This window comes from Neomonachus schauinslandi, chromosome 16 (assembly GCF_002201575.2).
Source record: "Neomonachus schauinslandi chromosome 16, ASM220157v2, whole genome shotgun sequence".
Taxonomy (NCBI): domain Eukaryota; kingdom Metazoa; phylum Chordata; class Mammalia; order Carnivora; family Phocidae; genus Neomonachus; species Neomonachus schauinslandi.
Genome location: NC_058418.1, coordinates 51,814,311 through 51,826,179, shown reverse-complemented (window position 1 = coordinate 51,826,179; position 11,869 = coordinate 51,814,311). Strand labels below are relative to the sequence as shown.

Sequence of the window (11,869 nt, the reverse complement as noted above, 5' to 3'; positions counted from 1 at the left end):
TTCATGGTTCTTAGCCCCAAGAAGCACCCCAAATGGCAATCTCGAAATCCACATCTGGATCCACACACACATGCTGCAGCAGGCCCTGTAAATATCTATCTGCCTCGTCTCTGAGCTGCTCTTTACTTTTAACTTTGGCTTTCACTTGTTTTGAGGTTTATCCATGCTCCACCTCCGGCCCGGAACCTCTGCTGGCCCTCTCCCTCATACACAGCCACACAGGCCCTTTTGATTCTGTTATTTGCAGAGGAGCCTCACCTGTTTCTGCGTCCACGCTACGTGCAGGGCTGACACTCAGGACGCTCTGCGGAGGGGCAGGAGGGCCCTTCAGTGCTTTTTACCCATTTCCAAGCTCAAGAAGAGCGGCCGCCTCACCTACTTCGTGTGCATGTGAAACAAAATGGCTACAGCTTTATTCCAAACCTCAGTAGAAAGAGGCTGCTGGCTGCATAGACAAGCTCCGTGGTCCAAAGGTGACTAAAGACATGTCTTTAGCATCACAAGCTACATGGGGACTGTGAGGGTGTTCTATGTGGGGGCAGTGATGTGTGTTTATACCTTGTGCTGGCAGATGGGAAGATGGGGGGTGGAGGAGAGAGGGTCTCATGGCCTTGGTGTGGTCAGAAGGGTTGGGACAGGCTGTAGGCGTCTCCCCCAGTTAGGATCCTCAGCAAAGGTGAGTCTTTCAGACACTGCGACCCTGCACTGGTCCCACGGACAAGGAAGCACATTGTGTGTGAATCATGTAGGCTGTGGAGGAGCAGGGATATTGCATGTGACATTCTTATGCTAACACAGTTACTTGTTTATGTGGTTTTGTTTTGTGTGGTGGTTTTTTTGTTTTTGTAATTTGCTAAGTCTGGCAACCCAACTCCAGAGCCAGAATGCCTGGCCTTGAATCCTGGTCCTGCTCTTACAAGCTATGTGACTCTGGGCAGCTTATTGAACCTCTCTATGCCTTCTCTCCCTTATAAAATGAAGATAATGCTACTGACTTTAGAAATTTTTGGGAGAATTAAATGATTTTTAACAGAGCAAGCTTCTAGAACAATATCTGGCAATAAGCACTCACAAAGTGATACCTGTTAATATTGTCTCCCTGGAACTGGGGGCCAATTGGTGGCCTCTATTCTATATCCAAGTTTATTGTGTTTCTGATTGCCTGTTTGTCTCTATCTCCACAGTGTTAGACACTGAATATTTTTGAAACCAAAAGGTTTCACAAGCCCTTGAGGCTGGCTGATGTTTGCTGAAGTCCGAAGATCAGGTACAAGATGCCACTTGTGGTTTAAATGCAAAACACGAGGGCAGCTGTTGCAGGTGGGGGAGATCAGAGGTGGCGCAGAGCAGTGGTTCTGAGCACGAGCTCTGGAGCTCAAGGAATCTGGGTTCTCAAGTTTAATTACTAGCAGTGGGATCTTCCACAGGCTTATTGAGATGACCTCCCGTGTCCTTATTGGCAAATGGAGTTACTCATGGTTCCTGCTTCACGGGGCTGCTGGAGAGACCACCCAAGATATGTGTGGATTGCTCAAAGCAGTGTCTGCAGTGTAGACAGACCTACCCCCTAACCACAGCCCCCAAACCCCTAGCCTAGTGGGACATAGCCATTGGGCCTAGATTTCTGCCCCACATCTGCCACTTACTAGCTGTGGGCCTCTGAACAAGTTACTCAGTCTCTCTGCCTTGGTTTCCTGCTCTGTGAATAGGATAATGGTAGTACTGACAGCACTGAGTGGTGATCATGTGTGCTATTAAATACAAAGCACTTAGGACTGTGCCTGGCACTTAATTAGTCATCAGCATAAGCTGTTGTGGTTTTCAGCTGCTGTGATCCCTTATCTCCTGCAAACTCTCCCCTTGTTGGAGGGGTAAGGCCCCGGGTTCCTTGCCAGAGTGAATTCCGGGCAGGGCATCTGTACAGAGCTTGCCTGGCTTACAGCGAGCTGCCACTGGGAGATGCACTGTGTCCGTGACAGCTCCAGTCAGCCCCGAACAAAAGAGCACCAGGCAGTCCTGCCGACAACCTTTGCTGGGGGGACACGGGGTTCTTCTGAAGGTCACGGGCAGTCTGCTTTTGTTGTTTTTGTCATTTATGGAATGGCCTGCTTTGTACTCAGGTACCCATGCACACGCACACACACACCATGGCCACTGGCCTGGGAGGGTCCACGTGTGTTGTTTGCTCCTTCTGCCCCTGTGGGGTCACCCTGAAGAATACGAGTGTGACCTGAGGGAAGACCTCTTCCACCACACTCAAGAAGGGAGAGATCTTGTATCTTCCTATTAGATGGGTTGAGGGTAAAACCCATAGAAAACTGTGAGACCCTTGTTAAGTGCTTGCTATTCACTCCATCAATTGTTCAGGCATTCGTGGACTCTTTAGCAGACGTTTAATGAATTGCTTTTCTCTGCAAAGGGAAGAAGACTCATACAGTGGGACTCTCAGGGGTGTAGGGTTTGGTCCTCAGTGGAGCTTTTGACCCTAGTGGAGGAGACAGACAGTACATGAATGCTCTGAAGGCAGGAGGGTGGTCGGGGGGAAGGAGGAAGCAGGCACAAGAAGCCAGGCTGAGGCAGAAACTGGGACAGAAGGTTTCTATTGGTTCTGTACAGAGGCACTGCGAATACTGGGCTGAGCTAACATCCCGTCCCTCATTTAAAAATGTCCATCATGCACAAGCCTGCCATGTACTACCAGGGTCTTGTCCTCCAGACCTGTACTAAGACTTTGCCAAGGCATAGATTTGAGAAACAAAAAATTAGAACCAGGATGCTCATTAATAAAAGAATGGTAAATAAATGATTGTATAAGCAATGGGATATTATGAACTCATGAAAAAAGAATAAAGTAGATCTCTGTATGGTGACAGGGAAAGATCTCAAAGCTCTTCTGTTGAGTGAAAAATACCAAAGGCAATAGGAGTTTGGAATGTTCCCCTTGGTGGAGAGAAAAGGAGATACACACATAGGCATGAAATAACATACGGTGAATAATGCTTGCATTTAAAGGCAGGGCCTGGCCTCGGGAGTTTGAAGGAGACTTGACTTCTTTGTATAGGCTATCGTTATGCTTTCATTTTCCCCTGTATGTGCACATTAATTTTTCAGTCGAAGAAAGGGAAGAGCAGAGAAAGAAATCCGTCCTCTGCAGTGAGGCCAGAGAAGCCTGTCCAGGAGAGCAGGCTGCATGCCTGGCGACTGTGGGGAGGGGGTACATCTATAGGCCTGCAGCCTGAAAGAGTCCTTCCAAACCTTTTCTCAAAGATTCTATACCTTATCAAATCTTATAATTGGTAGGAAGCACCTCATTGCTCATTTCCCAATATTGTATTGTCCCACAGGAGTGTTGACGGATCTTCAGACGTGAATGAAATTTGTATCCATCTGTCTTGTTCCTGGAACCAAACTAGTTGGGGGTAGAAGAAAGTGGATTTCCTAAAAGGGCCATATCAGTGAGAATCAAGAAGCATCTCTTCTTAACACTTTCTAATCGGAAGAAAGGAGCAGTTCACAATCAGCTTGCATGAGCAATAATCCGTTGTTTTGTTACCACCCCTCTGAGACTGGATCCAGGGAGCACTGGACTTCCTCTTCCGAATCGCTGGAAAACACTGAGCTTCTGCCCCAGCTGGGTCAACGTGCATGCAGCTTGGGGTGAGTCCTCTTCCCTCCCCAGCCTTGATTTCCTTATTTGTGAAAGGGAGGGTTGCCCCCTGTCCCTACATTAGACCTTTTGGTTCTAATGTCCTAGGTTTTATGAAACTTAATGAGAAACAGAGAAGAGGTGCAGGAGAGATTCTTCTAGCCCATGGGTACCAAGATGGTACACTTGCTGGTTGTATCTGTCTATACCAGTTTTTGGCTTACATATTTGGCTCATTTAAAAAACAACAACACTGAGTTCAAATGAGGTTTTCTGCCTCCCCACTGTTTGGTCTGGGACTGGTGTTTTTGACCAATGTGGGTATATTTGCTCTGGATACCCTGAGTATGGTCGAAAGGGTACTGGCCCTAAGTCTGCAGAGAAGCATTAACTCATTCTACTTTTTCCACAGTGCTCTCTGGCCCCGTCAGGCCTCCCAAGGGTTGTGGTCTTCCAATTCCAAAGCCAGAATGTTTTCTAGCTGGTGTTTCTGAACTGTATATAATGTTACTTAAAAAAAAAAACAAAACTTTAAAATGCTTAGCGTGGGGGTCGGTGTGGGTAGAGGAGTGGCGGGTGCTATTCATTAGAATTCTCATAGAGTAATCAAATCTTTTCATTCCAAAGGGTGTTATTGCCTGGGAATTAATATTAGATCTGATTTTGAAATAAGCCTAATGATGATGACTTTTGGGGGGTATATATATATTTTTTGCTATATTTGCATTAAGCCCTCTTCTCAGCTTGGCATATGGAAGTTAAAAATATGAGTTCTGTCCTTAAAATTCTTGTTGGCATACTATCCAGCAGAAAAGGTAATTGCTTGCAGGGACCACAGATAAGGAGGCTAACTTTGAAATGTTGCTTTTGAAATTCAGTGGTCTTCTAGGTGCAGAAGGCCATGGGCTAGTCAGTGGTGGGAGGGCTCAGAGCCCTGGCTGTCTGGAGCCTTTGGGGCTTTCCTAGAGGCCAGTGCTGGATGTGGTGGAGAGGTCAGCTTGGCATAGTACATTTTCACAGGCCTTTATCCCTCATCTTCTGAGCCACAGAATCACCTCTGGTATTTTCTGATTCCCCATTGCTGTCCACAGGATGAAGTTAGTGCACACACAATATGGTGTTTCATCCTATATTCATTACCTATTGCTGTATAACAAATTACCCCAGAACGTAGTGACTTCAAATAACAAACTGATTATCTCAGTTTCTGTGGGCCAGCAATTTGGGAGTGACTTAACCAGGTGGTTCTGTTTGGGAGTCTCTCCGGACTTTCATTTTCTTCCCCTTTTCTTTGTACACCATTTTCTTTCTGCTTATAGTGCTTTCCCTCATCAAGAGGCAAACTCCTATACATCTTATAAAACCCAGATTAAATCTATCTTTTTATCTTTCTGCTCACTCTGACTAGAATTTGGCTACTACCTCTAGGCTCCCATGACATTTGGACATTCCTCTATTAAAATGAAATTTTCTGATTTTTTTAATGTGTGTGTGCATGATGTCTAGATCTGAAGTGTCCATTATGATAGACAGTAGCCACATTTGCCTATTTAAATATAAACTTAAATTGAAATAAAATAATCAATTCAGTTCCTCAGTCACACAAGCCATGTTTTAAGTGCCAGCTAGCCACACATGGCGGATGGCTACTGTGTTGGACAGTGTAGAAAAGTCTTCCATCATTATAGATAGCTCTATTGGAAGCATAGTCTAATGTGTTATTTCTTTTAAATCTGGGGTTCTGTCTTCTTCATCCAAAAATCAGGTGTTTTTTGTTTTTTTGGGGGGTTTTGTTTTTTGTTTTTTGGGTTTTTTTGGTTTAAAGCGTTAAGTATTTGACCTGTTCACCTTTGTATTGCCTGTGTCTGACATAATATTTGCTTGAATAAACAAACTGGGAAGGTGGTTTCTGGAACTTTTCAGAACTTTACACCAAACACTGAATGTCATCCCTGTGACTGAATGAAAAAGGGTTGGTGTGGTAGTTAGTGTTAATTGATTAGCTCAGTCCCTGTTACAACACCCTTCTCGAGTGTGGCAACAGGATACAGTGGCCATTGGGAAATGTAGGTATAAGTCTGCTGTGGAGTTCCTAGGAGTTCTTTTGCTTTTCCAATACTGTTGTCACAAAGACCTTTTTTTTTTTTTTTTTTTTTTTTACAATTTAATATCCAATTTAATTTTTAAAAAACTTAATGAAAATATAACAGAATCAAAACATTTAAAATAAGTACACTCACTACCCATTCCAGTAATTCATTTAAGTCATATCAACTATAGAATAGGAAAAATAAATTCAGAAGTGTAATTACTTTAAAATACACTACTTCCACTTTTGTTAATATTTTACATTTATGTATATATTCTATAGTGGAAGCAGAAATTCTCTCTAAAAACATCTCCTTAAAATCTTGAGGTGCATGTTAGAGCCACAGGCAATATCTGACATATAAAATTGCAGTACAGGCCTTCAAATTTGGCATTTCACTGGTACAATACAATGACCAACGTATATAATCACTGTACAGTGCCTAGACATTCCAGTAAGAACCATTATTTTCTTTAATGTAGAATGATTAATACATATTCTACAAGGGGCAGTGAGGTTAGTAATTCTATAGGGTATGTCCCGACATAATTTTCAAATTGTACAATAACACAAACAACTCTGTTAAGGCCATGTTTTATTTGCTGATTAATGGACAAAAGGCAATGTAATTTATTTTCAAGTATTTTCTTGAAAGTCTGTGCTCATAAAAATCATGAAAAGTTGGAAAGACTGTTAAATCACTGAAACTTTAAATATATCTTACACAATCTTGTTTGTACAAAAATACAAGTTAAATATAAACATAAAGCAATCAATGATTTTATGCAAATCTGTTTTATGTGATCTTCAGTTATATATAAAAGTTTCTGGGTTCTGTTATTTGTGAAAAGATCAATACCAGATTGAATTACTATCTATTGGCAAAGGGCCCTAAAAAGCTTACTTTAGCATTAATCTTTTACATGGTTAAGTGCATTTCCTAATTTGAGATCACCTAAACACAGAAAAAAAAAAAAAAATGAAAGGGCAGTATGTCCATAAACCAACAAATAATTTGGCTGCAATGTATCATAAAACACAAAGAAACCCCCACACATCTGTACAATAAACATTATATACTCACATGCAAGGTGTCTACGTGCGTGCATGCACGTACACACACACACACGCAGGCGAGCACACACACCCACTCATAAAGCCTAATGAGGTGCTACTTCCAGTTCGATATTCAGCTTTGCATTTTTTCTTATTTCATCAAATGAATAGCTTTTTGTCACCTTCCCATTCTTGAAGACAGTATGGAGAAGATCATGACCATATTCCTCAAGGTCTCCTTTTCCTTCCTCAAGTGTAACAAAATTCCCTGCTGGTGTCCTATGTAAAGATAATCGACCCTTTTTGGATCTTTTGTTGGGATCAGCAACTGGGTCCTTGAAGACATTAATCCCAAGGCCATTGGTTACAACATAACTACACTTGAAGGAACAATTCAAAAGATCTCTTGTTAACTTCTGTAGCAAAGCTCCACCAGAACCGAAGGCAATGTTTTCAATACTCCATTTTTTTTGCTTCATGCCTTCTACAATCTCTTGTAAGGTATTAATATCTACTCCGTCCCCTTGAATAATTCTAAGATAAGGTGGCAGCAACTTGTAGCCCTTTGAGTTCTCAGTAACAGGGAACTTCTTACCCAAAATATCCAAAACCTTTAATACAGTGTCCAGAGGATTTCCAGAATCAGGTCTGATTATCAGCGGTGCCTCTCTACTTCTTGACAGTATTAGATGTCTTAGGTCTTCACCCCATATTTTTTCACATGCGTTGTAAATGTCATAGCTATCGCTGACCACAGATACAGGCACTGATGAAAATTGTGTTACTATATGTTCAAAAGCATCTTTTTCACGGTCTTTCCCCCAAGCTGTTATGGTACTGTGTTCTGCTGCTGGAATAGAATAGCCTGGAACAGGATCTTTCGTTCCATAGTATTTTTTAACAAAAGCAATTCCTGCTACTGTATCTGTTCCTTTGAAGTTAACCAAATGAGCAGACGCTCCTATGCCAGCAGTCTCTTGGGAAGAAACTCCTCTGTAGCCAAAATCATGTAACTTGTATTCCAGACCATCTAAGTTACCAGATGTCTCCAGCAAATATTTGGCCAATATTTTCTTCTGCTCTCTAGAATTTGTGGCCACTGTGATTGGATACCAGGACTGAACAAGAATAGTCTCAATCCAATTTGTAAGCCAGTAACACTCTGGATCTGTGTTTTCCACTGTGAAGAGAACATTTCCTCGGGGAATGACATAGCCCTCAGGAACAGCTTTTATTTCTATTGGAAGATGCCCATCATATTTCTCAAGAATGTAGTTCCATCCCTTTTCATTAAAGACATCATCCTGGAAATGCTCTCTATACACCTCTTTGGCTTCCTGGATCTTCTCTTTGGTCACTACTTTACCTTTTAAGTACTTATTAAGAATGTACTGCAACCCATAAAATACTGTTTCCTCGTATTTCACCTTCTTTATCTTGGAGTTTTCTGTCTTCTTTTCACGGCATTCAAAGTAGGAATAAACTTTGCTTGTATTGGGTGGGTACTGTTTATAGTGAGTAACCTTTGTCTCCGGCTGGGATTGAGGATCGAACCTTTTGCCTGCATCCCTCTTGTCCCTCCTGGTCCTCCTAAGGCTCTCTTTAAAATCCGAAGAGCTGCGGTGAGGAAGAAGGTCTAAGGGTCCCCTTTGCTCTGCCGCATCGACTCCGCTTTCCTCCGCTGTGTGGCTGAGCTCTTGGATCCTTTGAATGATGTTTTGACTTTCACACAAAGACCTTTTATGCCATATGATAAGGTGTCACTCTTTTTCATCTCTACTGGAGTACAAGTATGATGGGTGGGGCTGCAGCAGCCATTTTGTGGCCATGAGGTGATGAGTGAGCATACTGAAAAGACAGAGCAAATGATAGGGAAAGGTGAGCATAATGCTGTGCAGGTTTCTTGTTATGTGAGGACCACATTTCTCCAGGTTTCTTGTTGTGTGAGGAAGAAAGTACATCCTTGATTTTGCAGATACTGTGGTTGGATTTTATATTATTTGCAGCCAAATGCAATCCTAATGAACACAGATAGAATGAGTAGAAACACCAATCCCTCCTAATCAAAGGTAAGGGGGATTCTTTTCCAAAGCTTAGTGCTTAGGACTTCCGGCCACTGGGAACACGGTAGCTGAAGATAACATTTCTTTTTTTTTTTTTTTAAAGATTTTATTTATTTATTTGAGACAGAGAGAATGAGAGACAGAGAGCATGAGAGGGAGGAGGGTCAGAGGGAGAAGCAGACTCCCTGCCGAGCAGGGAGCCCGATGCGGGACCCCATCCCGGGACTCCAGGATCATGACCTGAGCCAAAGGCAGTCGCTTAACCAACTGAGCCACCCAGGCGCCCGAAGATAACATTTCTTACGAGATTATCAAATAAAGAATTGGAGACTGGGCTCACTGGAAGTACTGGAATGCAATCCTCCCCAGGTTTGAGGAGTGTGGTGCTCTACTTGGTTGTCTACTTTTAAAGTCTTCCAGGAGCTTTCAGGAGGTGGTATCACTGGGGCTGTTTCCTGAGGAGTGCCCCAGAGCACCTATACCCACGTTGGCCAATGAGACCTGTGCAACACACCATCAACTAAGGGCCAAGCCAGCTCTGGATGCTGGACAGTCTTCTCTCGTTCCAGCCTGGTGCAGAGCCTAGAAATGAGCAGAGAAGGTTCTGGAATGACTTTGGAGTCTTTCATTTTGAACATTTCTCAAATTACACTTTTGACTTCAAGCAGGCTAGAGAAAATATTTTGTTCTGGCTAAACACAGTAAAGTTTGTCAATAGGTGAGGATTCCAAATATAACATTGTGTTTATCTCACTCAGATCTCCTGTGTGTCACATTTGAATGTGTCAGTTAAGTACTTAAGTCCATTGAAGGAATGATGTGTGGTGTGCTTATCGTCCAGGGGAATAAACACACCTGTTGATATCACATAAAAAGGACAAACTTAGCCATAACTGTCAAACTCCATCCTTAGCATTCTTAGCCACAGAGTTTTGTTTGGCGACTGGTTTGCAAGGCTTTGAACCTTTCATTGGCCCAGAACAGCAGAGTGACAGCAAACTAGATTTCAATCAGCATAACTCGTGATTTGCCAGTATTTTGAACAATAAATTGCTAGCTAATAAATTTCCCGTGGCTTCCTTTGTAAATGCCAGCTAAAGGCCTAAACATTCCATGTAGATTTAATTACACATTTAGTGTTCCTGTAATTTTGAATTAATTACATGCCAAACAGATTTATGTTCTATGTACTTAATAAACCTCCGTAAGTGCCCTTTTAGCAATCAATTGGTATTTAGGACCCGGTTTGTTTTTTAAAAATAATGGTTCACGTTGCTGGGTCTTGTTGTTCCTTCCATATGTTTGGGTGTTGATAGAATTAGAGGGACCAGATGTTGATACTGAAATGAAAACAGAGTCACTGGTGGATAGCAGGGTTTGGGGGTGTATGAGGTGAGGAAGGGGATGAGCTCGTACTTGGACTTCAGAGAGCCAAAAGGACTTCATCTGCTGGTTTGGGCTTTGGCATCTGTCTCTGATCATGGTGTGGTGGAGAGCAGATGCTGTACTTGGGGGTAGAGATGAATTGCAGGGAGGTGCAGTGTCCGTACTGTTTCCAGGTGGCTGGCATGCCAGTGGTCACTAGAGAATTTTGTTTATACTTAAGGTGCTGCTTCTGACTGTTTTTTTTCTCAAGACATTATTATTTCCAAGCTTATTGGGAATCTTGATTTTATTTATCAAGTTTACTCCGTGCCCTGCACTGTGCTATGTATTTATATGCCTTGTTTTGATGATTCCTGATTTCTCATTACAACCCTCTGTGGTGGGGACACGGGTAGGGGGAACCATTTGTGTTTAGCAGATGAGGAAACTGAGATCCAGAGTCACTTGCCAAGGTAACTGCGTGAGTATGGGATGCAGTGGGAATTCAGACTTGGTAGAGTACACAGATGTCTGACATCTTTAATTGAATTTTTATTTTGAATTTTTGTTTTTAACCTCCTGACTTAGTCTGCTTGGGCTGCTATAACAAATCAGCACAGACTGGGTGGCTTAAATAATAGATCTTTATTTCTTATAGTTCTAGAGGCTGGAAGTCAGAGATCAGGGTGCCAAGCATGGCCTGGTTATGGTGAGAGCGCTCTTCCTGGCTTGCAGATGGCCACCTTCCAGCCCAGCACTTGCGGGTGAAGAAAGAGTGCAAGCCCGCTGGTGTCTCTTCTTTTAAGAGCTGTAATCCCGGAGCTGTACCTCGTGACCTCATCTAAACCGACCCACTTCCCAAAGGCCTCATCTCCAAACACCATCACCCTGGGGAGTAGGGCTTCAACATATGAATTTTGTGGGGGTGTGCTGGTCACAGTTCCGTCCATAGCACCTCCTGAAATGGCTGATGATAAGTCAGATTGGAGGAAAAATCCAGAATCAGTGACCTCTGGAATCTCTCAGGTTTGCATGGTCTCTACTAGCAAACATTTCAATATGTGCTGCGGAGCCACCTCTCAGTGAGGACACAGCCACCACCTTTCCTAAGAGCCTTCAGGAGAAATCCTCCTTTAGAGCAGAACTGGAAGAGGCAGGCTCTGCCCTCCGTAGTGAAGATAAAAGTGGCCCAGCGGGGGAATGCAGAGGCAGGTCGGGGTGACTAGAGGAGGGCAGCGGTGAAATGAAAAAGCAGCTCCTGGGGGCAGGATTGGAATTCTACATAAAACAGAGTCCCAGAAGTTCTCCCTGCGCAGAGCCAACGTCTGATTTCCCTTGTTGTCAGAGGTCAGGGAGGCCAGTTTACAAGCACGGGATAAAGGATGCTGCGCTATCACTAAACATGTTCTGTTCTGCTGTGGGCGAATGTCCTTCAGGCAGGTTGCACCCACCTGCCGTCCCCGCTCTGCCTCCTGCAGAAAGATGCATGCATGCAGGAGCAGCTCCCTTCTCTGACCACCTCTCACCCCTCTAATGGGACTAGTGAACTCTGTGAAGTAAAGGGAAAAACTTGCTATTTTGCTTGTGTTCTCTTTTTATCCGGAAACATCCCCAGGCCTGTGAAATTAAGCAGAACAGCATACAGCCGCC

The 11,869-nt window shown here is 43.3% G+C and overlaps 1 protein-coding gene across 1 annotated transcript; it reads right to left on the bottom strand.

Annotated features, from left to right (window-relative positions):
* Window positions 1–5,809: 5,809 nt before the first annotated feature.
* On the bottom strand, window positions 5,810–11,103 carry LOC110593898 (nicotinamide phosphoribosyltransferase-like). Its single transcript, XM_044922067.1, has 2 exons — window positions 11,048–11,103; window positions 5,810–8,408 (listed from the first exon to the last, which is right to left on the bottom strand). The coding sequence occupies exons 1-2, from the start codon at window positions 11,101–11,103 to the stop codon at window positions 6,896–6,898; spliced, it is 1,569 nt and encodes a 522-aa protein (XP_044778002.1). The 3' UTR covers window positions 5,810–6,895.
* Window positions 11,104–11,869: the final 766 nt, after the last annotated feature.